The sequence below is a fragment of the Helicoverpa armigera genome, chromosome 5 (genome assembly GCF_030705265.1).
Source record: "Helicoverpa armigera isolate CAAS_96S chromosome 5, ASM3070526v1, whole genome shotgun sequence".
NCBI classification, from domain to species: Eukaryota; Metazoa; Arthropoda; class Insecta; order Lepidoptera; family Noctuidae; genus Helicoverpa; species Helicoverpa armigera.
The window spans coordinates 13,175,466-13,199,231 of NC_087124.1; the positions used below are offsets into that span (position 1 = coordinate 13,175,466).

At 37.9% G+C, this 23,766-nt stretch overlaps 6 protein-coding genes and 1 non-coding gene across 9 annotated transcripts; 4 read left to right on the forward strand and 3 right to left on the reverse strand.

The window, feature by feature from the left end:
• Nucleotides 1–222: 222 nt before the first annotated feature.
• On the reverse strand, nt 223–3,111 carry LOC110374672 (cap-specific mRNA (nucleoside-2'-O-)-methyltransferase 2). Its single transcript, XM_021332492.3, has 4 exons — nt 2,408–3,111; nt 1,931–2,116; nt 1,735–1,855; nt 223–1,645 (listed from the first exon to the last, which is right to left on the reverse strand). The coding sequence occupies exons 1-4, from the start codon at nt 2,888–2,890 to the stop codon at nt 354–356; spliced, it is 2,082 nt and encodes a 693-aa protein (XP_021188167.3). The 5' UTR covers nt 2,891–3,111; the 3' UTR covers nt 223–353.
• Nucleotides 3,112–3,248: 137 nt separating this feature from the next.
• LOC110374673 (RNA-binding protein 45) lies at nt 3,249–5,649 on the forward strand. The gene has a single exon (XM_049842805.2). It carries the CDS (start codon nt 3,480–3,482, stop codon nt 5,004–5,006), a length of 1,527 nt encoding a protein of 508 aa, XP_049698762.2. The 5' UTR covers nt 3,249–3,479; the 3' UTR covers nt 5,007–5,649.
• On the reverse strand, nt 5,092–8,088 carry LOC110374675 (uncharacterized). Its single transcript, XM_021332498.3, has 2 exons — nt 7,422–8,088; nt 5,092–7,169 (listed from the first exon to the last, which is right to left on the reverse strand). Exons 1-2 carry the CDS (start codon nt 7,962–7,964, stop codon nt 7,020–7,022), a joined length of 693 nt encoding a protein of 230 aa, XP_021188173.2. The 5' UTR covers nt 7,965–8,088; the 3' UTR covers nt 5,092–7,019.
• A 254-nt stretch (nt 8,089–8,342) lies between these two features.
• Nucleotides 8,343–9,547, forward strand: LOC110374676 (U3 small nucleolar ribonucleoprotein protein IMP3). Its single transcript, XM_049842828.2, has 4 exons — nt 8,343–8,564; nt 8,643–8,854; nt 9,036–9,211; nt 9,387–9,547. Exons 1-4 carry the CDS (start codon nt 8,428–8,430, stop codon nt 9,408–9,410), a joined length of 549 nt encoding a protein of 182 aa, XP_049698785.1. The 5' UTR covers nt 8,343–8,427; the 3' UTR covers nt 9,411–9,547.
• Nucleotides 9,538–11,725, reverse strand: LOC110374674 (uncharacterized). Of its 2 annotated transcripts, none has more exons than XM_049842822.2 (6): nt 11,585–11,725; nt 11,219–11,448; nt 10,735–10,914; nt 10,527–10,626; nt 10,344–10,430; nt 9,538–10,142 (listed from the first exon to the last, which is right to left on the reverse strand). In XM_049842822.2, exons 1-6 carry the CDS (start codon nt 11,589–11,591, stop codon nt 9,907–9,909), a joined length of 840 nt encoding a protein of 279 aa, XP_049698779.2. In that variant the 5' UTR covers nt 11,592–11,725; the 3' UTR covers nt 9,538–9,906. The 2 variants fall into 2 exon arrangements, with proteins under 2 accessions (XP_049698779.2, XP_049698780.2); XM_049842823.2 differs by having other exon boundaries at nt 11,219–11,445; nt 11,585–11,690.
• A 57-nt stretch (nt 11,726–11,782) lies between these two features.
• Nucleotides 11,783–23,397, forward strand: LOC110374645 (raf homolog serine/threonine-protein kinase Raf). 2 transcript variants are annotated; one of them, XM_021332456.3, is made up of 13 exons: nt 11,783–12,451; nt 13,278–13,469; nt 15,007–15,131; nt 15,514–15,558; nt 16,478–16,595; nt 17,521–17,622; nt 18,123–18,264; nt 18,565–18,677; nt 18,964–19,184; nt 19,352–19,443; nt 19,818–20,008; nt 20,838–21,154; nt 21,436–23,397. In XM_021332456.3, exons 1-13 carry the CDS (start codon nt 11,873–11,875, stop codon nt 21,464–21,466), a joined length of 2,268 nt encoding a protein of 755 aa, XP_021188131.1. In that variant the 5' UTR covers nt 11,783–11,872; the 3' UTR covers nt 21,467–23,397. The 2 variants fall into 2 exon arrangements, with proteins under 2 accessions (XP_021188131.1, XP_021188132.1); XM_021332457.3 differs by lacking the exon at nt 15,514–15,558.
• Nucleotides 23,398–23,602: 205 nt separating this feature from the next.
• On the forward strand, nt 23,603–23,675 carry Trnav-aac (transfer RNA valine (anticodon AAC)). The gene has a single exon. It is a non-coding gene; the product is annotated as a tRNA-Val (tRNA).
• The last annotated feature ends 91 nt before the right edge of the window (nt 23,676–23,766 follow it).

The following is a 23,766-nucleotide window of genomic DNA, read 5'->3' on the forward strand; positions in this document are numbered from 1 at the left end:
ACGATACATGCACGGTGCATGGCATGGGATCGAAAAAAGAACTTAAGATGCACACTATTTTAATTTTCCCATAAATAAAATTCAGTATCAAAACTAAAATAATATTAGAGAAAACTATGATTTTCATGTGTAAACCACTGTGCTATGGTATCTCTTTACAAATCGTATTAGGGCTGAATACCATGAATATTAGAATGGCCACAGTAAATAAATACACCAAAATTCATACAACATTCAAGATTTATTTAATTGTTTGTAAAATAGCATTTACAGAGCATGAACATCAATAACAATAAAAAATATTAAAAAATAGTCTTCAAGTACAAGTTATACAGTTAAAATTGCATAATAATTTAAACAAATTTTTCAATCTTAGTGAGGTATTCCAGACATTTGTTCCGATAAAATGTGTTGTTATAGAATATAATGCTGTTGTAGAAGTCACCAACATTTGTTGTTTGGACCTTCAAGGAGTTCAAGACATCCTTAGTGCCATCAATTTTCATCTTATCACATTCAGCATCCACAAGCTCTAAGTAATTTAGAGCAGATTTGTTCTTGAGGTTCTTCAGTATAATTGTGTTCTCAGATGTGAATCCAATCTTCTCAAAGCACTTCTTTGTTATGATGTATATGACACTGACATTGAAATGTGTTGCCATGTTGATGTTCTGCACCAGCAGTGTCTGGCCCTGACTCAATTTCTGCATACTCTGCAGCAGCATCTTCAAGCACCTTTTCTCAAACACATGGTAGCTCTCTGAATGCTCAAAATCAGGAAGCAACAGTCTCATATTTATCTCCAGTCCATAGTCTCTATTGTTATCAATACTTTTTCCATCTTTACTAAATATAATCTCCTTAAACTCTTCTTCAGCTAAAATCTGTTGATATAACTTAAATATAGGTACAAATATAAACTTTGAGCTATTTATTTTCTCTAAAGGACATCCATATGTGAAGTGTAACTTTAGTTCTGTATACTCATTGTAAAAGTACATCCATTTCACTGGTTCATTTATTAAAATCAAAGGGTTTGACAACACTTCAGCTTGCAGGAATGAATTCAAATTGTTCAACTTCTCTCTAAGAGACATTTTAGTGTAGAGCTGTCTCTCAGTGTACGACCCTCGGTGATATCTGGGATTCATGTTAATCTTGTTTTCTTCATGAAGAGCTCCCTTCATGATCTCTTGTTCATAATCTATGGGTTTCAGATCATATTGCCAGATGAACTCTGAAGCTACTATCCCTCGAATTTTCTTGATGTCACTATGAAGTGCAATGTTTTTCTGCATGAGGTAGGCTTGAATGTTATTATTAATGACTTGGCACTGTATAGAGCAGAAGTAGCATGCACACTCTTCAATTTGCTTGAGGAAAGTTTCTGGGATGGCTTCAAGAGGGAAGAGAGCCAAGTTTCCATATTGTTCGGATCCATATGCTGATTTTAATGTAGGAAGGAACTCCTCTAGACTTGCTGAACCTTTGTACTTGAGGCAGATGGCATACACCTCAGAGTTGCCCTGCCTGGAGGTGACAGGCTTGTATATGTTCACCTCACTGAACAGATGGTTCACAAGGTACAGGAGGCTCACTGTTGAATGTTCAAACAGTGTGAATAGCTTGAAGATTAGTGTGCCATCTGAAACAGTTATACAATCATATAATAAGCGATAATAACAGATGACTCATTATTTAGTCTAGTCCCTAATTTATAAGGAAATACTGCACCTGTGCTGAGAGCTTGCAGTGCAGTGATTATCTCACAGTAATGCAGAGGTGAGGTCACTTCTTCCTGTGCATCAGGCTTCTGAAGGCAGTCTATGGAGCCATCTGCTGTCACCAGTAGCACCTACAACAATCACTACTAAGATTATAAAGTCTTAAAGATACATCTTATGTAACATACCATTTCATATGATGCTACCTTCCCCAAAGATTTGGCCTTCCTGATGATAGCTTGAGAGTTCTCCCAGTCCATAAGGTTCCCGGTGTTGTCAACCCCAAAGTCCCAGTTGTTCAGCGTGTGGAACATGAACCGATCATCACTGATCATGTTAGAGGGAGAGTTGCCCTCATAATATGGGTTCAGTGTATTGGCCACCCATTTCCACTGAAAAGGCAATATAAAGGTATAATATATCATTATTTCATAAAACTGCTTTGTGATGTCATACATTCTTAGTAAATTTAATTAATGTAATTGACATTTGTTCATGTATACTCATGGTAATGAAGTGTAAACAGATGGTATTTCAAAGGTACTAGTAATTATGTTTGAACATGCAAGCTGGTCAATAAGACAATGACAGAAACACCTTGTTGATACCAAAAAAACTGTCAATCTGTGATTTCATATCACAGTTGTTAGCATTTGACTGGCTTCTGACTTTGAGGCACTCACATCTATGTTCTGATGGTTTAGCTTGAGGTAATGGTTCAAGGAGGTGATGAATGCCCCCGGGGCTTCGCACAGGTGCAGGGACACCATCTTTCTCTCCAGCGTCGCCTCCGCGGGTATAATCCGGTAGGTGCACGCACACTCGTAAAACTTGGTCCAAGCTTGAGTTAAAAACTCTGGATTGATCAGGCATCGTAGCCTCCAGCAGACCTCGCCGGCGGGGTTCCTGCGCCGTGTGTGGCTACTCCACTCTTCAATATTAAAGTCATTCAACTGACTCTTGTGAAAATTTAATCGATTTTTCAAAATCTCTAATTGCTTCACTTTCCATGGTGGCGTAGAAAACCACGACTCCTTTTCAGGCAATTTCCAATCGTTGTGGAAACGAAACTGGAATTTCTTATTGAACAAGTTGTTTAATTCATCTTGAAAATCATCATTACTGAAAAATCTTTGAGGACACATGTAGCTATCGTTTTTAAACATTTCTTCTATTGAAATTACTTGAGCGAGAAGATATATTATGTTACAAATTTTATAAACTCCAACTAAAGGAAGAATTTTCAAGGTATAAGTTTAATGTAGTTTAGTTCATTTTTATTACCTACTACGTTTCATTTGTATTTATTTTCCCAAAACAAAATACGCAAAAATACACAACCAACTTGACGGAAAACTGACAGGAATGATAGACATAGACATTTGAAGTTTGAACTGCCAAAGAGTCAAAACCATTGGGTTCGCATTTATTACAGAGTAAAAAAAGCTAAGTCAGTCTGTTAACGTCACAACCAACCTCAGCCAACTGCTTTCCTCGAGTTCTGTTTTATCTGTCGACAGAATATAATCTGTGTAAGTACATGAAAGAAAAAATGAGGTGAATGAACTTTTTTAGTTTTCTTTTGTGTTCCCGTGAGATGATTATTTGTATTTTATTATTGGTTTGTGATTTTAATTTTGGACATGGAGAGACAAAGTAATAGACTAACTTGAGACTGTTTATTCCAGACTGCTTGTATTTTCGACTTGATTGACGACCTCTAGTACTGATCTAATTTACCGTTAGACTGTGATCATGAACAATTGGAACCAAAGCATGCGAAATGACGACCGCAATGACGATAAACCTCCTTACTCGAGGATATTCGTAGTGTGCAGTAAGCAGTTAAGGGTGGAAGACTTGAGACCGGCCTTCGCCGTGTTCGGGCTCATTGAAGATATTCACATGCCCAGGGACCGTAACACTGGGGAGTCTAAGGGCATAGCATACATTAAATATAGTAAGACTTCCTCCGCCGCCACTGCCATTAAGGAGATGCACTTAAAAACCATCCAGAACAGTAACAAACCCATCCGAGTAATGGTAGCTACAAACAAAAATGACAGCCACAACACTAACGAGGAGAAGTACAAGCGGCTCTTTATTAAAGTGCATAAAGAAGTTACTGAGAGTGAATTAAGACAACACTTCTCAGAATTTGGGCATGTGGACACAATCCACCTGCAGCGGGACAAACTCACTGATGAGTGCAGGGGATTTGCTTATGTTAATTATACTACATTTCTTGATGCAGCCCGAGCATTTGAAGAATGTGATAGGAAATATAAACCAATATTTGCAACACCCAAGGAAGAATTGAAAAGGAGTAGAAATAGTTTAGAGAATTTCACTGAAAGTTTTCATTCTAGCAACTCAAGTATTATTAAAGATAATTATAATGACCACTATGGTCAGTCAAGAGGAGAAATGCACAAGAGAGATAGTATGACTTCACTTATCAAAGCCAAACCCCATGACTATGACACTGTCTGTGTGACTTGCAGCCCACAAGTACCACAGAAGTATATTGATAGACTATTTAACATCATACCAGGAATGATTTCATGTAAATATTCAGCAGATTCATTTAATGGCTATTGTAAGGCAATCATAACATATGATGATGAAAAATCTGCATTTCATGCTGTTGAGAGACTAAACAATTTTGAATTTCCTTCTGGAGAAATTATATCTGTAAAACCTGAAAATAATCCACTTTCCAAGGCAGCCAGTAACCTTTCTAACATTGTAAACAGTTTTAAAAATGCCATAGATACAGCTAATCCTGACTTGGTACAGCTTGCAGAGGCAATCGCCCAAGCTTCGACTTTGATAAAAGCTGCTACATCAGGGCCTGGTATGAGAGAGACAAAATCAGAAGGACATTCAACAGATTTCTGCAGTGTTCACCTGCCTCCTCCACAACCACTAGCTAGCAGTAACAGCCGTGTGGCCCAGAGATGTTTCTTGGTCTTCAAGCCTCACCCCCCACCGGTGGCAATATTGAAAGATGCATTTTGCCGTTTTGGAGATCTTATTGACGTGTCTACATTCCCTAACAAAACATTTGGGTTTGCCAAGTATGCATCCATAAGGGCAGCTCAGGAAGCAATAAAAACACTCCATGGGGCAACTTTGTGCGACATAAAGCTGAAAGTGTTGGAGGCAGATGAGAGACCATCCAAAGATGACAAGATAAACCCTGATGATGAGAGCAGTGTAGATCACAATACTGACCGAAAGAGAATTAAATTACATGACGGAGACTCTAGCATGAGTTAGGGACAAAGCATGATACTCCACTTCTTTGATATTATAAGTACAGATCTGACAGCTGTTGTAAATGTTGTTAAAAGATAGAACACACTTTTCTTTATTATTAATTCTTTATTAACAATCGGTTCTATTGACTGACTTACAGAATGATTAATTTTAACCATGATTTGACCATATTAATTTGGAATGTGAAGACAATTTTTTATTTAATGAAATTTTTACAAAATTATACATTTACAACATAATTCTACAATGAACTTAACACTGTACTACACAAATATTTATTTTCGTTACAAAAGATTTGAATATGAGTTTTGCAAGAAAATTAATTTGTTGATGAACTAAATAAATTATCAAAACAAAAAATACTGTTTTTATATTTGTAGCAAATATGGTCAGTAATGAGATTACTCACAGATTATTCGGACTATGATAGTTATATGGCCTACAGCCTGATTATGCACAAGGAACATCCCCTGTTTAAAAACATACAATATCCTAAAATCTTAATTACATACACTTAAAGCTACTATAAAAATCACAATAATATAATCAAAACTCACTGGACCCTAACTTTTTAACATGTTAATTTGTATCAATCCAGAACATTGTAATATTTGAAATTAATGAAACAAAGTAACACCTTTTTTGAACTATTGAATACCTATCTAATTAGACAGTAACTCAATAACATAAGAACATGCAACAAATACAAACATGTTTTTTCTTTTGATTTTTGATTAGCATTTAGTTGTCACACTAACTATTTTATTTATTTCTATGGCAGATATTATCAGTACAAGAAACGGGTGTACTACGCCGAATCGAATAACAAATAATCGAATATCAATTGATCGACCACTATAAATCGAAATTCTAAATACTCGAACATTCATAATATAGAATGGTTATTAAATCGAACATTCAATACATCGCGCAGTCAATACATCGAGTGTTCAAAATATCGAATGTTTGTTTGATCAAGCGTTAAATGCATCGCATACTCATCCTATCGAAAAAATTGTATTTTTTATGAATACAAGAAAAACTCAAAATTTTATAACACAAGGGAACAAAATCACATTTTAATCTTTAATTCTTATCTTTTAAAGGTACATTTTAAATTTTTGTATGATTTGAAAAGGCAAACGCGGGATTGGGAAGACCTACTTTACAAAGAAGAGGCAAAAGGGATGATAATGCGATTGAAAAAATATTCAATAATAATAAAAACTATATTAAAATGTGTTTTATTATAAAATTTTGAGTTTTTCTTGTATTCATAAAAAATAAAAATTTTTCGATAGGATGAGTATGCGATGCATTTAACGCTTGATCAAACAAACATTCGATATTTTGAACACTCGATGTATTGACTGCGCGATGTATTGAATGTTCGATTTAATAACCATTCGATATTATGAATGTTCGAGTATTTAGAATTTCGATTTATAGTGGTCGATCAATGGATATTCGATTATTTGTTATTCGATTCAGCGTAGTACACCCACAAGAAACAATTAAAATCTATCAATAAACAAATACACCCATACTCTTTAGTTAGTATAATAAAACATTCTCAATTACACAGCTTCATTACAAAATACTGTTTGAATGAGGAATGCATCAGGTCAAGGATGCATCACAAAACAGGAGAATACAGGTGTTAGGCTAGGAATATACTAAATACATAGGTCAGACCAACCAAGAAGATAGAATTACCAAAGTTATGGAATTCTGTTTCAAATCACATTAGAAAGTCATGAATGTGGGCTGAAAATCAGCACTTTTTGCAAGTCAATTTCACAAGTTGCCCTAGTTGCCTTCACAACTATGTGTCCTTCCTGACTTGCAAGAATAAATGGTAGAACAAACTCCCTAGCATCTTCTGTAGGGATTATACATTAATACACATAGTATAATTCCTAGCCATGAGGTTTTAAACCCTAAAAACTAAAAAAAGCTGTGCTTAGACAACATTAATAGAGATCCATTAAAATAAGACTGTACTTCAATGATTTATACTTTGTTCTGCAGTAAGCATATGACTTCATTGAGGTCTGAGATCAACTTCTTGATGATATTGTCATATTGCAGCTCATTGCCATCTTGTCGGTTCTCAGTCCAATTCTTGTTGCGTTCACTTAAAGTCTTCTTAGCACTTAATAGCTGAAATAAAGGGAAATACTATTAGAAGAGGAAACCACTTTTTAGAAAATGTACAAGAATCAAGAAATGGTCTATCAAAGCAAATATGGATAGGTGCCAACTGTGTGACAATCTAACACAAAACATGTGTATCATTTATCTCAATAAACAACAACACATTGCATGTATTCAAAAGCACATTCATCTAATAAGAACTCAGATATGTCTGATCTTACATTTTAAAAACAATTTAGACATCAAAACAAATGTTACCTTCATGAACATATCAACATCTCCACACAACTGCTGCAGCTTGGCCTCAAGGTCAGCATTCTTAAGCTTTGTATTATCGTTCTTATTCAGTTTGATGTTAGCCAAGCGTTTGCCAAGCTGATCCAGGCTCTGAGCATACTGGTCCAAATTAAGTTCCACCATCTCAGTGGGCTTGGGAGGCTGCTGTTCTAGCACCACTAGCGTATGCTTCAACCCCTCGGCGTAGCGCTTCAGGGATGCGATGGCCTCGTCAATGTCGATGTCCATGTTCTCCACCGCCATGTCCGGCATCAACAGCTGAGGAACACCGGCTTCCAACAAGTTCGAGAGCGTTGCTTGGCGCCGCTCGCTGTTGGCAGGCTCCTCGTTATTCACACCCGTGGACACAGAGTTGTACACAGATCTTATTTCCATCATTATCTTTTGCGAATCCTCGAGCTCTCTATCCAATTCTTCAGTCATTTTCTCTAACGCATCCAATTTTATCAGTGATTGTAAGTAGTCTGTGAAATCATTTGGATTGACTTTTAAATGTTCACCCATTGTGATCGCAGTAGATTACAATAAACCCACGATATTCTTTTGAATTTTATTTATTTTGTAAACTGTGTTTCCTTCGATTCGATCAATTTTAATCATAGACACAGAAACAGAAAGAAAAAGACTTTTCTCGACAAACTGTCAAGTTAGACACATTGTGTCACGTTTAGAAACCAGTCAGTAGCAAACACAAACGATGAAAAACCTGAATATTGGTTTATCAAACAGCCTGTGAATGGTCTAGATCATAATGAAAAGCTTGCTGATGAAGGCAATAATTGCTTCAAGGAGTCACCGCAAGGATGCGAGGCATCATGGATTCCACTACCGAAGCGAAGGGACGATCATCGAAAATCGAAACGAGTTAACGTTTGTCACTTGAGCTTTGACAGCATCTTGACAGTTAGTCACACGTGCAAAGTGTGGCTGTGTTTACTATTTACCGTTGCAAGAAAATCACACGAAAATGGTCCGAAAATTAAAATTCCATGAGCAAAAACTGCTCAAGAAAGTTGATTTCATATCATGGAAAGTTGACAACAACTTGAATGAGGTGAAAGTAATGAAAAAGTTTCACATACAGAAACGAGAAGACTACACAAAGTAAGCCTAGGTTTTGATGCCATTTTTGCTTAGTTTAAAATGAAAAGAGTGTGTATTTATTCTTCATTTATATTGTAGATATAATAAGCTGTCCAGGGATATCCGTGAACTGGCAAATAAGATAAAAGATTTGGACGCTAGCAGTGAGTTTCGAACGGAAGCAAGTGCACAGTTATTAGAGAAGTTATACCAGATGGGTTTGATACCGACGCGATGGGACCTTGCGTTGGCTAGCAATGTGTCAGCCAGTGGTTTCTGCCGACGAAGACTGCCCTCAGTAATGGTTAGAAGTGAGTATTGGTAAAGAAGACTGCTATGCAATTTACACAAACTTACAAAGTTAAAGAGTGAATTTACATTAAATAAAATTACTTCTTATGTTTTTGAGGTACATGAACTTAGCTTTATTTTTTAAATTTTGTTATCACAAATGTAAGTCAATAATGCCTTCATATTTCAAATGATTTCTAGATAAAATGTCAGAGAACATGAAAGAAGCAACAAAATACATAGAACAGGGCCATGTCCGAGTGGGGCCAGAGGTTGTGAAGGATCCTGCCTTCCTTGTCACGAGAGCTCTTGAGGACTTTGTCACGTGGGTTGATGGCTCGGCCATCAGGAAACATGTTATGGAGTATAATGACCTGGTGAGTTTGTTGTGGATGTTACAATATTTTAAAAACTCATTTGTTTCATGAGCAGATGTTTTTGGTCTACTGCAAGATGTAAAACATCTATAGAAATTATAATCGTGTTTATGGAAAATTCTTTTTAAATTAAAAAAAGGTGGCAATAAAAATGTATTTCATATTTTTGTTTCAGAGGGATGATTTCGAAATGCTGTAATGAATTTAGGTATTAACTAGGATAATATTGTGTAAATTAAGTACCTACTTTTATAGGTGATGATGATGAAGAGAATGATCTGGTGATTGTGGTAATAAAGTGATAAATAAACACCAATAAAAATATTATTCAAATTATTATTTGTATTTTTGATCTGTAAATTAGTATTCCTTATTTCTTAACCTTATATTTACATGAGTAATTATTTACTATGAATATTTATAATTATTTACTTACTCAATCTATTCACATTACAATATTTATTTAACTAAAAATGCTTCTTGATTTCTTTCTCTACACACAAACTTATTGATTCATTCAAAAACTTATTGATTTTAGGAACTTTGTATGATTTAATATCCATCAAAATGAACTGTATTACTCTTAATCCATGAAGAATTCAGACCTTCATATTATCAGCTTTAATTTGCCAATAATAGATAGATCCAATCTCACTAATCGAACATAAATTCCTCAACTATCAATGAACAACGCTTCACATATCCAGCACATCCTTTTGTCCCCTAGTCTCCAACACTGTGGCTATCCTCATAATAGCCTCGGCCTGTGTACTCGCAGCGTCTGCCAACCTCTTTAGTGCCTCAGCTTGTAAAAGTGCGGCCTCTGCATTCTTGGCAGAGACAAGGGCGCGCTTCTCTTCAGCTTTCGCACGTATTAACTCGGCATCTGCGCGTTTTTTCTCGACCTCTATGAGCCATTGTGGGTAGATGTCTGTAAGAGTGAAGTTACATGTTATAAAGCTCATAGGTTACTGCTGCCTGTCATAATCATTGCTTATCTTATATATATAGTTTATGAAGGAACCTTATTTGATTGTAGGTGAACAATTGATTTTCTATTGTCTTATTAATACTGCCGTACAAGTAACTTTCTTTGCAAATTGAACTTTATAGTATAATTTGCTAAACTTACTCTGTATAACAGGTGCACTTGAATCATTTTCATTTCCATCTTCACCACCAGAGGACTCTGCGCTGTCATTACTTTGATCATCAGCACCTAAAATATCATATTCATATTGGAACCTTTTAGAAAGCAAAATCTTGGAAAAATTATTTAAATCAAAATTTTTATTCTTTTAATTAATATAATTACCCGATAGTCTGTCATTATCTTCATTTTCAGATTTACTAAAACTGTCCACATGTATAGTCTCATGCAAGGATTCCTGTTTCACTTCTGGGTGCAACTCAATCTGCAAACAAAATAACTCAGGTCATGCTAAAATTGGTAATGCAGCATCTTTTTATTGAAGATTAATTTTTAAGTTTATTAGCTCCTTGACAAAACAGCTCTAACTTACAGAATTTGATTTATTGTATGCTTTCCTAGTTTTGATCTTCTCATAATAAGGGCCTAGTATAGCAAGGGCTCTCTTCTCCAGCTTAGTGAGTGGTGTGATGCCCGTCATAGTAGATCCAGCCTTTTTCTTCTTGAGCAGCCATACTTTATTCTTCAACTTGTTTTTGAAATCACTCCAGTACTGTAAGTATTCAAAACACCATATTATGGTCTAAACTACTCTAAAGGTATTGGTGTTGGATTGCAAGTTTCCCAAACATGCAAAATTTTTTGGATAACTTAATTGGATGTTTTTAAGGTTTACATTTTATACATATTGTCATTGTGAAAATAATACATGACTTTTTCTAAATGTGGTAATAAAACTGTGTGTTCACCACTACATTGGTGGTTCATTCCAACCATAACGGTCAGTGGGTTGTCTTATGCTTTCAACTTTTGACTTTGGGTTTCAAACAAATCTCTCAAGATACTATGTTATTAACCTTACTCCATCCGTCAGCAGTCTTCTTGGTGCCTCCCCGGCAGCTGTTAAGGATCTTAGTGAGCTCCGCCCACAGTCTTTTAGAAGTGTGTCTGGCTTCCAGCGAGCGCAGGTTGCCTGAAGCGAAGTCTATGTGCTGTGACATGAAATCTATGATATGTTTCGCCTGCTCGTAGGACACGTGGCGAGATTGGCTTCTGCTTTCGCTCATTGCTCTTTTTGTAATACCTACTGAAATAGAAATGGTTTTCATTAGGTCATTAGCTATAAAGATGTGAGGAAGTATTAGAAGCTGGAGTAGAAATCGAGTGAAATTTATTGTTAAAGCAATTATGTTTATGTGCTGCATATACTATTTATTTCTGACCTTTCATTAACTTTAGAATTATTCAAAAGGATCCAAAATACAATTAATTAATTTTTGTGAACTCTCTAAAATATCAACAAAAACTTGTCAACGTCAAACTAGAATTAGAGAGGTGACCACATCCACATGCGCGGATATTTGCGGATATTTTGGGACTTAGTTGCCTTCAAAAGTTTAGTGGAACGCAACCTCTGGACAAAATATATTTTTGCATTTGGCAACACAACAACAGCCTTGTCTTGCGCAGCGAGTGTGCGCAGAAAAATAAAAAAAATAATAGGAAAAGAAATGGCAGTTACTAGAGAGAAAGAAAATTGTTCAAGAAAAATTAATGGAAATATACCTGCATTATCTCTCAATAGTGATAATATGTCGACGTCCACGGATAGTGACGACGTAGCGGACCCGACGTATGAAATTAGGAACATTCAAAGCATCATAAACGTAACTCGTGAAAACATTGACGCTCTGAATGCAAAATTCGCTGGTTTCCAGCATCCTCCGTCATTGTATCTGTCTGAATACCAAGAGTTGACGTCTAAGTTGCATAATTTGGAGTTAAGAGAGCGGACTTTGCGCGAGTTGCTGCAGTGTGAGTCGCCGGACAGGAGTGAGGAGTATTCGTTGCATGATGACAGTAAAAAGTTCGATACTCTTACGCGGCAGCCGAAGGTGTTCCTGCGGGCGCACCTGCCGAACCAGCAGCGCACGAGCGTGCAGGTGAAGGAGGGAGTGACGCTGCGGGACGCGCTGTCCAAGGCGCTGAAGCTGCGCAACCTGACCTGTGAGATGTGTGAAGTGGTGCGGACAGGCAATAACCTAGTGATACCGTGGGACATCGACATTACGCACATCGACGCCGAGGAGGTCAGTCTACTGTTGTTTGTTATGATTTGCTGTTGGTAAGTAGTGATCTGTTGTAGGCTGCTGGTTGCCACAAGTCCTTATATTGTGGAAAATTATGAAATGTATCAAAACATACATACAGTTATGTTGAATGTGGAGGCTACTCAGTGGGATACTGTTACTTTGGTCAGTGGGTCATCTTAGGACTACAATACTTCTGGTATCATAAGGCAATCATAACATATTGACATCAGGATACCTCAGCTGATACTTAATGGTACTTCTTTAAAAGTGTTAAGAAATAGAGTCATAGCATTGGACTTGAAGAAGGAGGTAAAGGATCCAATACATTAATCTTGAGGAATATAATGATGTTAATCACATACCCACCATAATATTATGTCAATCTGTGTTTGTTGTGCATCCAGGCGATACTTCAATGAAAAGCTATGAACTAAACCAAATGTCACAAAAATATACAGAAACTATTAATTAGAAAAGCCATTTATAGATATCATACACATACACCAAACTGTAAACATGGAATTACAAATCTTGGATAGCTCTGCTGTTTATACAAAACGATAAAATAGGGGTTTGTATTTATGAGAATTCTGATTCCATACACTGTCTTAGGAAGACAGCAATATCTTTAACCTCAGTAAAGTAATTCTAGTCTGTAGTATATATTTAATACTCCAAGTTCCATACTAATATTATGAACACAAATGTCACAATCAGTCAATCTATTTACAAAATTTTCACAAAGACAAACTAATTCCCATAGTCTGATAAACCTATCGAAAAATTCAGACCATGTAGCTAACTTCTTCTTATATGTTACCAGGTAACAGTCCGCACCCTGGACAAGCTGCCCATAATGTCGCACATATCGCATCAGTTCACCCGCAAGACGTTCTTCACTCTGGCCTTCTGCGAGTGCTGCAGGCGGCTACTGTTCAACGGCTTCTACTGCTCCCAGTGCAACTTCAAGTTCCACCAGCGCTGTGCTGACAAAGTGCCCAGTATTTGTCATCAGGTAATCTGACATTTGCTTTTTGTATTATAAGAACAGACATGTGTTGCTGGTGACTTCTTGCCAGTCATAACACATAGGAAGTGGTGATGGGTGAAGGTATTTGGGGCTGCCTCATGTAATCCTGGCATTCGTAAAGTGCTGTTTTTCAACCTACTTTGAATAAATGATTTTTGAGTTTGTATAGGTAACTTAATTAAAACTAGTTTTTCTTTGGCTTTGATGTGGCCCAAGAAATTGCTGACTACCGTGCCAATGGCAAGTTGACAGAAGGGTCTATATCATTATCGATTTTATTCAGCACAAAAACATTGGAATTTAGTAGGTTGTAACTTTACAATGTTATAATACCTTGATATGTGCTTTCATTTATCAAACATTTATTTTTGGAGAATTTCATCTATGCACCTGAGTGTGGTTTTGCAAAAATTGTAGGTATACGCCATTCATATCAAAAACTCTAAATACAAAACTTGTTTTAGGAGTTATCTAGTCAAATACTATCTACATGGCAAGATCAAACACTGTCACAATGATGAAGCATACCTACTGTCTGTTTTCTTCAAGATAATATGAAATCAGGCATTCCTAATAAAGAAACGGTATTTTTCCTAACATGTATTGCCATAGATTTCCGCAAAATAATGCCTGATTGTAATTTATCTTTTATCAGCAGGTAAAGCTAAGCAAGCAAAACTACATGAATTTGACAAAACTCAACATTTTGCAGCTCAGTGCCTTGCATAATCAAAACAAAGTATTTCTCTAACATTGAATATTTTGATGAAATATGGGCTTACGTTTTTTTTTGCTTAATCATGGTTACAAATGTTTTAAAGGCAAGACAGCTTGCTTTATAAACAGACAACTATCTCTTTGATAATATCAGTACAAATTCATAATGATTAATAATCTATATCTACAGTAATCACAACCCCAATGGAGGCAAGATTGATTATGCGCAAGATCGATGGAGTTATGCGTACCCCCCGCCGACACAAGAACCTTTACAGGGGTCTGATCAGTCAATATAAGTCAATCAGTATAAGTGACGAGTCTACCGTAATGGGCACTTTTGGCTTGTCCACAACACTAAATTACTTGTGACGTCCTCCCCGCACTATCCATGGCTCGCCTTACTTCCTCACTGTTTGACTACTCCAAGCATTCAAGGGATCGTGAAACTGCAGCCTATGGAGAACAAAATGACTAGCGGAAGTGCCATAACGTAAAATCACCTAAGAAAGTAGCGCGTGAATACGCTTGTTAGCGGGGGACGTTACTTTTTTCGCCCTTACACGCCTTCTTTGTAATACCAAAAAAATCGTTGACAGATGTCTCAAAGAACCCGAACACCTCATTACTTCACACGTAACTGATCGTTTTGGTCATGACCACCGTACGTATTTGACCCAAACAGAAGCCCTAGCAGAAGGCGCTTGACCTACCTGCATTAGGGCATCTCCTCTCATCTTTCCTTACTCCGTGCTACAGCCTTACATAAAAATATCACCATCTTCACCATCTCTCACATCCCCAGGTGCGCATGACAGACACGTACTACGCGGCGCTGCTAGCCCAGAACCCGGAGACGCAAGCCGGCATCCTGCACTTCCCGCCACACTTCGGGTACCATCATATGATCTCCAGGACTGATCAGAGCAAGTCAGTATTTGAATGTAGACTAATAAACTTGATATTAGTGAAGAATTTTATAGTTTCGATTGTTTTTCTCAAGGGTTTTGTGTAATTTTGATAGTAAATTAATATGTTAAAAAAATCTAGTTTATGTTTCTGTCGGAATATATAGTTCAAATGTCTATTTCAGAGGGCAATGACATGACTTATTTTATTTACATCGTTTTTATTTTAGTACATAAACTTTTATAGGACACATTTGGTTGGTATTGTTATTTTACATTCTTATCAATAAGGATAAACATTACATACAATTCTTGTTATATATAAATTAATGTTTCAATAAGGTAAAAATTTAAATTTGTCATACAAAATAAGAGAATTTACTAAGCAATACAATGATGTGCAGGTCTATCTCTCCAGCTAAGAAAATGAAGGAGTTTGATGTTCATTGGTGAATATCTGGCAATAGATTGGCACTGCTTGCTTTTGTGAACGCAATGGAACGCATATACACTCACATATTTACTTGTGTACAGACACACACAGTTAAGGCTGGTGCAAACTTGACATAATAGAAAAAGCATCCAAAAATCCCTTGCTCACTTACTTTACTCTGTTTTGGATATCAGAATAAACAGTTTTACAGTTTTGTGAGCCTTAATGTACAACTTAATGTAAATAAAAAAAAGACGAATGAACTTTCGTCACTTTTGTGCCAGCCTACAAATTGTATGTCTTTAGAACTGAACTGTATCTTACTGTACCTATCTCTTCTTCCTAGATTTTCTTTGTGTGCTGTCGAACTTTGTAGGATGTTCAGCACCAGTATTTTAGTTATTTATGTATAGAGTTTGATGTGTATTGCAGTGCAATTTTAACCAAACTTGGTTAAACTGTAACCTGTATTTGGTTGAATCTGGTTTAGAGTAGCTTTTGACGAATTAGTTATGTGTTGTAATAAATGTTTTGTAAAACGGTGTTCATTATAATAACACTGCTTCAATAAATTAATGATTTGTGTGTATTTATTTAGTGATGCTTAAATAACTTATAACGTACCAAACTTCTATAATCGCAATCTCAACAGTCTGGCATAGAACCAGGCAGTAGTATCCTTGAACGGAGAAATTCTATTTGTGGTTAAAGTCTTCTCCGCTTTGGTGGAGTCTGGGCTTAACAAATCAAACCAAGCCTTCATCTCCACAATAAATTCATGAAATTTTTCCACAGTATTCGGGGTCAGCGCAAAATTACGACAAACCCCTCCAGCTTGCGGCAGACCTTTTGTCCAGCAATGACGACGACGTAAAATGATGTCTCTCTTCATAATGCCAAGGCGTATTATACTGACAGTTAATACATTTGTTCAGGCACCAGCACCCTCGCTCACTAAACCAGCAGGACAGGTCGAATTCGGCGCCAAACGTGTGCATCAACATGGTGCAACGCCCCATGACGCTGGCTGAGCACCAGAGGAAACATAACCAGGTATTGTACAAATGTACCATAGTTTACTTCTTTATACTCCCCTTATATTCTATGTGTACTCCCCTTATATACTTCCCTATGTGTTATCCCTATGAACTGTCTTACCCTTATCTACTACCTCTATGTATTTCATAATATACTTCATTATGGATTACTCTTATGTACTCCGTTATATGTTACTACTCCCTCCATGTACAACCCCTATGACTCTCACAATATGCTCCTCGTGTACGTTCCTGAATTTAATCAATGTTAATTTTATCCATATCTGCTAGAATCTGATGGGCTCACCAACTTTTTTGAGGGCTGGATATGCTCCTGTGAGACAGTACCTACTTTTAAATAAAAATGTATCGACACTACAAAAAAGAAAGATTATGTGATTATGTATGAAATAAACTTTCTTATATCGTCAATAATGACTATTAAAGCCGAGTAATGCGTAGAAACTGTAAGGCGATTGCGCGTGAAGCAATTTGTTCTAGCTCGTAATAGATATGTGACAGTAACGAGTGCGTGCCGTATGTCTGTTATGCGTAGCATTAACTTCTGGTATTAACCGATTAAACGGCTCTTTATCATAATAATTACAGTGTAAGGGAAATCAATCGTGACTTTAAATATTACCTTTAAACAGAAAGTTAAGTTTTGGCAAAATTCAGTGGCGGTACGCAACTAAATTCCGAGCGCCATTCCTCTCCCCTGTCTCCCTCTGCTACCCACACAAATTTTCGAGAACTTTAGTGTGCAAAGTGAAGCACCGACAAGTTTTTCTAGACCATTTTAGTAATCCGTGAAGCTCTAAATGTCTTTTGTCTTTTTTATAGCAAATCATGGGCATCGTCATGTTTAATTGTATAAACTACTGCATACAGATGTCATTAATTGATATTTCAAGTAAATTGCTATGTTTGTTTGTCAACAGTCTAACAACTCGCCGCAGTCGTCGAACTACCTGACGTCGGGCAGACACAAACAGGACGACAAAGACAAGGCTGTCGATCAGCAGCATAGCCAGAGCACACAGGTATGTTACTGTAACTAATGCTTGTTTTGTCCTGTACCAATAGAAGGAGGGATCTTCATCAAGTAAGGAGATTTTTTTAAATAAGATAAGTAGTGAAATTTGGACAACCAGCGTAGCAATCTACCAGTAATCACCAAGAGATACCAGTTTACTCAGGACACAGAAGAGCACCAGATAGGCAGACGTTCCATATTATTCCATATAAAATGCTGATACTCAGCTGCATCTGGTGAGACTGGAAGCCGACTCCGTCATAGGCAATGAGAAGGATAAGTAGATTAGAAGTCGTGGGGACCTCGGAAAAACGGCCTCGAAGTGGGAGATAAGTTGAAAAATAATTATCAATCTAATTGTTTTTATTTCATCCCCGTTTTTCCTATCCACTGTCTGCCATCTTATTTTGGATTGTTGGCGTTATTTGGCTCTCCTTCAGTGGACGGCAAATGATGATAGTATTTTTTTATCCCAACAACCTCATTTTACACTACTATTTCTCCCAGGCGTCCCCGACGGGCACACTCCGGCCGCGGCGGGCGCGGGCGCGGTCGGCGGACGAGTCGTGGAAGAACGCGCTGTCGCCGCGCGAGAGCTACGACGACTGGGTCATACACGCCGACGAGATACTCATCGGCGCTAGGATAGGTATGTACATAATAAAGAATTTTATCTATTTACATGTTGATATGAAGAATTATCTTATTATTTATAAGTAACAGTTTTCACAGTGGTAAAACTATGGCCCAAGTTCACTAAAAAATAAATCAGCTTTCTTAAAAATGGATTATGAAGACTTTACAAATCGCAGCGTTATTTTTTCACCTTATCCTCATTGAATTTATAAATACTTTTATCCTCTTCACATCACTAAAACCGTTTCAAACTGTACTCTTTAATTTTGAATGAAAAAAGGATAGTCAATATAACTTTCTCATCTGTCCCCAGGTTCTGGCAGTTTCGGGACGGTATACAAGGCGCACTGGCACGGGCCGGTGGCGGTCAAGACGCTCAACGTCAAGACTCCCACGCCCGCACAGCTGCAGGCCTTCAAGAATGAGGTAAATAAACTTTTGTCGAATGGATATTGGTATCAATTGAGTGATTGTGACAAAATGACTAGCGATATATCATAGCGAAATCCCGTACAAAAATGCGGGGCTTCGGGGGCCGAGGAATGTTATGGATCCGCTCTCATACGCCTTCTTTGGAACCCTTCCGTTTTGTTTTAAGACCAAATCACCAATCAATCAAGACCAGAAATGCGTCAAGAATCCGAACTTCTCTGACCTACCTGCCTTGTGGCATATCCGACCTTTATTACTAAAATAACTTTCCCTACTCCAGGTGGCAGTCCTCCGCAAGACCCGGCACTGCAACATCCTCCTGTTCATGGGCTGCGTGTCGAAGCCGTCGCTGGCCATCGTGACGCAGTGGTGCGAGGGCTCCTCGCTGTACCAGCACCTGCACGTGCTGGAGACGCCCTTCCCGCTGCTGTACCTCATCGACGTGGCCCGCCAGACGGCGCAGGGCATGGACTATCTGCATGCTAAGAATATTATACATAGGTATGTTTAGGGAACTTAAAAAATAGTGGTGTGTTCGCAAGGGGCCTAAAAGTCACCAAAAATAAAAGACTAATAGGATTGTGCAAAAGTTGCATAACGATCTTGAAACTTGAAAAACTGTTACTTCTTTAAAATCGTAATATTTATGAGGTTGTTATTATTTTCAGGGACCTGAAATCCAATAACATATTCCTGAGAGATGACTGGTCAGTCAAGATAGGAGATTTCGGTCTAGCCACGGCCAAGGTGCGGTGGTCAGGTGAGTACTATATCTTTTCATTAATCTTTCTAAGCACTAGCCCTTGTCAGACCATAAAATGGTAGAAATTTCCTTGAGACACGGTGAATCCACGTGGCACACATAGTTTGTACATGTTTTATAAATAAATATAAAATTCGCGACACCTTCGCATACGATTGGTTAGTCCCATGGTAGTTTTAGTTATGTGTGCTAACACAATGGATTAACTTATAAACGCATACTATAACACCCAGACTCCAGCCAACAAGCATACAATGTTAACCATACAATCAATCAATCGATCGTAAATCAATTTGGCCGTCCGTCATGGCTACCATTGTGTACCATGAGGTCGACAATAAATTTTAATATTTTTGTCTAAATGTCCTTAGACACATCAACAGCGGGCGGCGTGCAGTGGCAGCAGCCGACGGGCTCGATCCTGTGGATGGCGCCCGAGGTGATCCGCATGGAGGAGCCGGCGCCCTACACCTTCCGCTCCGACGTGTACGCCTACGGCATCGTGCTCTACGAGCTTATGGCCGGCGAGCTGCCTTACGCGCACTTTAATAATAAGGATCAGGTATGATGCTCCATCCAGTCCTAAGACAAAAGTCAAAAACAACAATCAGTGAAACATTAACTAATATATTAAAAATTTCGCTGCAAATTTTGGAGACCTGGTCTTCTGAGCCTTTTCCCAACTATATTGGGGTTGGCTATCAGTCTAACCGGATGCAGCTGAGGACCACTTTTTAACAAGGAGCGACAGCCTATCTGTCCTCCTCAACCCAGTTACCCAAGCAACACCTTGGTTAGACTGATGTAAGACTTACCGGCTTCTGACTACCCTTAACAACTGACAGTACAAGATGTCATTTTGAACAACTGGCCTGCTGCGAAAATAAGATTTAACAAAAACCACAAATCTCAATACTCTATTAGAAAAAAAAAAAAAATCATAATCCAAAGAGATTTAAAATTTATTTGATACCTACCTTTACTGGTGATTAAGATCATCATCCTCCGAGCCTTTTCCCAATCATGTTGGGGTCGGCTTCCAGTCTAACCGGATTCAGCTGAGTACCAGTGCTTTACAAGAAGCGACTGCCTATCTGACCTCCTCAACCCAGTAACCCGGGCAACCCGATACCCCTTGGTTAGACTGGTGTCAGACTTTCTGGCTTCTGACTACCCGTAACGACTGCCAAGGATGTTCACTGACAGCCGGGACCTACAGTTTAACGTGCCATCCGAAACACAGTCAATGGTGTCTAAGATATACTTAGAAAGTACATACAAACTTAGAAAAGTTGCATTGGTACTTGCCTGGCCTGGGATCGAACCCGCACCCTCATACTTGAGGTTGGTCCTTTACCCACATTTTTATAATTTTCTTTCCATTTCCTCAGATCCTATGGATGGTGGGTCGCGGTCTCCTCCGGCCCGACGCGCGGCGCCTCCGCCAGGACGCTCCACAAGCACTCAAGCGCCTCTTCGAAGACTGCATCAAGTTCGACCGGGAACAGCGACCGCTATTCCGTCAGATCTTGGCCTCGCTAGAGTCCATGCTCCGAGCCATGCCTAAGATCACCCGCAGCGCTTCCGAACCGAACCTGAACAGGCAGCTGCATGCCTCTGATGATTATCTGAGCTACAGCTGTGCCTCGCCCAAAACGCCTGTTAACTTCCAGTTCAATACTGATACTAGCTTTCCTGCGTTTTATGGGTATGTATTTTTTTTTCTGCTTGATGGAGTTCAAGAGTAGATATAGGTTTGAGCGATAACGCACTATTACGCTACATCCGAAACAAATGGCAACCAAAAAGTTTCAGATTTGATAATTTATTCCTTAAAATTCTACACTTCAGCTAAAAAGTAACGCCTTTAATAAATAGTGGCTGTGATAAAAATTCGGGCACATAGTAAATAAAATATATCTTGTATGTGTTTAATTCTGAGTTAGAAATCTGTATCTGTAATTAAAATTGTATTATTTCTGGTTCCAGCATCCCAGTGCCTAACCAGCGGCACCCGTAGGGGTTGCTGAAGGGCTACGACTAGCCAAGCGGCGCGGCCGGCGCATGCGCGACGTCTGTCACCTGCGCGAGTGCCTCAATATGCGCGAATCTGGCTAATATCCGTGTATACGCGAGTGTTCGTACATGCGCGAGTGTTTGTATATGCGTGAATATCTGTACATGCGCGAACGTGGCTGTAATCGCGAGTGTTCGCATAAGTGCTAGTGGCCGCACATGGGCAAATATTACTACACATACGGCCGTTATTACACACGCAAGTGTTGATATAAGTGCGAGTGTCACCTTGTGCGCGAGTGCTACAGAACCCGCGATGTTGACCGGCCCCGGCGCGAGCGCTGCGTAGCTCTTCACCACACGTCATCGTTATGACGTCACTCACCTTACCTACGTCACGGGAAGACCATTTGGACTTAGCATTCGTCCTCATGATACTAGAAAGTCTTGACAATGAAAATATCTCAACATTGGACATGAAGTTTCAAAAGTTCTCTATCAAATAATCAGAAAAATATTGTAGTAAAAAGTGGCAGATTTACTCTTGTTTTTCTGAACATTGTCGTCTGATATCGAACTTATAGTGTCATAGAGGTCTTAGCTGGATTGTCGAACGTTTCTGAGAAGTTTAAATTCGTGTATAGTTAGTAATTTCAGTGTAAAATGTGATAATGCCGACAAGGACAAATGTGAGACAGTATTTTAAGTATGGCTTAACATAATTGGACGTGTGAGCGTTTCTATTGGCGGGAGATGTTGAGGGATGCACGATTGAGCTTCGACGCGATGCTGTTCAGCGGCTGGTTTATATTAGTCAATAATCAGCTGGGACTTTGAACAGCCAAATTTATTTGCGACACTATAAGAGGGCTGGACATAAAGTTGATATTTTATGCGTAAGTTAACGAACGAAGTAGTAGTCTGCGTGTTAACAAGTCATGACAATCCTTAACTCAAAAACAGACTCACGCCCTGTCTTACATATATTGAAATTGAATTGTTAGGTTTGCTTGCAAGTCCGATATTTAACAATCAATACTGAATAAATTACATGCCGAAAACTTAGGCCATATACTTTATAAATAAAGGGGTGTCTACGTCTAAAATATCGACTTTATTTACGCACCTTTTATAGTTGTCATATTGAATAAGGTTCTACTGTCGATATGTTCACGATCTCGGAATGTATTTATCTTTATTTATTGTATAATTTATTGAAAATTATTTATTATTATTTTTGACCAAGTTATTGATATGATGTGAAAAGTTATGCATATTATATTTTATGGATCTAATGTCGCTCAATATATGGCTAATTTTATCGAAAATCTGAAAACCACTTGTGTCTCACTTTACTAGTTATTTTGAAGAAAATAAAGGCAATCCTAACATTTATTTCCAATACATTTCTAGTTACAAATTATTCTAATTGTTCCATCTGGGTGAAGTCTGAAGGCGTTTACTAGCTTGTAAAACAGGGACGATGATATCCTTGTATCTAAATCAGTCTTATGAAACCATACTCATAGTGCAAACATTCTGTGAAGGTTTAAATAACGTGACAAACATAAACGTGCGATTTTTAATCGCAAGTTAGTGACCCACTTTACATAATCGTTGACAGAGCGACGCAGGCGCATCGATCGATACTGACGTTATTTTTCAGATATAAATAAAATATTTTTGTATTATCTCAATACAGATCATTAAGTGATAGTAATAATGTATGTTTTAAAAGTATTATTTGTACGATATAGTTGTAACCGGATCGTGTCGAGACATAAATGTAATTTATTCGTAATTATTGTAAATAATTAATTGTAATAAAGACCGTAGTTTAATGTCGGACGATTAAGAATCTTGTGTATACAGTATAATTAATTTTAACGCATAACTATTAACTTTAAGAACACAATAAATTATTGTTTCAATTTACTTTATTGTTTTTATTTTTCGAATCGTGTGGATCCAGGATTCAACCTCCACCTTTAATTTAATTGCCACCCAGTAACTCTGACACTACGAAATAGTGAAGGTTCAGAGCTGACCTGATGATGGAGACGAGAGTCGAGGAAATCTTCATTGGTTCTGCTCTCTAAATACCCGGATACCAATTTATAAATTCGTTTAAGTTCATCAAGTTTTCGTGGTGTAGCGGTTATCACATCTGCCTAACACGCAGAAGGCCCCCGGTTCGATCCCGGGCGAAAACATAGTTTTGGTTTTATAAACAACATTTATTTAGGATTTTTTAACTCTACTACTTTTCTCCAGTTGTTTCATAATATATTCTGCTTGTTGTTA

Bases quoted from the DNA above. Each gene is read 5' to 3' on its own strand.
- LOC110374676 (XM_049842828.2), top strand. From the start codon at position 8,428: ATGGTCCGAAAATTAAAATTCCATGAGCAAAAACTGCTCAAGAAAGTT. The intron at 8,855-9,035 runs GTGAGTATTGGT...AATGATTTCTAG, and splicing joins GCCCTCAGTAATGGTTAGAA to ATAAAATGTCAGAGAACATG. The intron at 9,212-9,386 runs GTGAGTTTGTTG...TTTTTGTTTCAG, and splicing joins TTATGGAGTATAATGACCTG to AGGGATGATTTCGAAATGCT.
- LOC110374672 (XM_021332492.3), bottom strand. From the start codon at position 2,890: ATGTTTAAAAACGATAGCTACATGTGTCCTCAAAGATTTTTCAGTAAT. The intron at 2,117-2,407 runs GTGAGTGCCTCA...TTGCCTTTTCAG, and splicing joins TAAACCATCAGAACATAGAT to TGGAAATGGGTGGCCAATAC. The intron at 1,856-1,930 runs GTAGCATCATAT...TGATTGTTGTAG, and splicing joins AGGCCAAATCTTTGGGGAAG to GTGCTACTGGTGACAGCAGA.
- LOC110374675 (XM_021332498.3), bottom strand. From the start codon at position 7,964: ATGGGTGAACATTTAAAAGTCAATCCAAATGATTTCACAGACTACTTA. The intron at 7,170-7,421 runs GTAACATTTGTT...CCTTTATTTCAG, and splicing joins ATGTTGATATGTTCATGAAG to CTATTAAGTGCTAAGAAGAC.
- LOC110374673 (XM_049842805.2), top strand. From the start codon at position 3,480: ATGAACAATTGGAACCAAAGCATGCGAAATGACGACCGCAATGACGAT.
- LOC110374674 (XM_049842822.2), bottom strand. The intron at 10,915-11,218 runs GTTAATAACATA...GAATACTTACAG, and splicing joins CTGCTGACGGATGGAGTAAG to TACTGGAGTGATTTCAAAAA. The intron at 10,431-10,526 runs GTAATTATATTA...ATGATATTTTAG, and splicing joins AGATAATGACAGACTATCGG to GTGCTGATGATCAAAGTAAT.
- LOC110374645 (XM_021332456.3), top strand. From the start codon at position 11,873: ATGGCAGTTACTAGAGAGAAAGAAAATTGTTCAAGAAAAATTAATGGA. The intron at 20,009-20,837 runs GTATGATGCTCC...CCATTTCCTCAG, and splicing joins ACTTTAATAATAAGGATCAG to ATCCTATGGATGGTGGGTCG. The intron at 21,155-21,435 runs GTATGTATTTTT...TTCTGGTTCCAG, and splicing joins AGCTTTCCTGCGTTTTATGG to CATCCCAGTGCCTAACCAGC.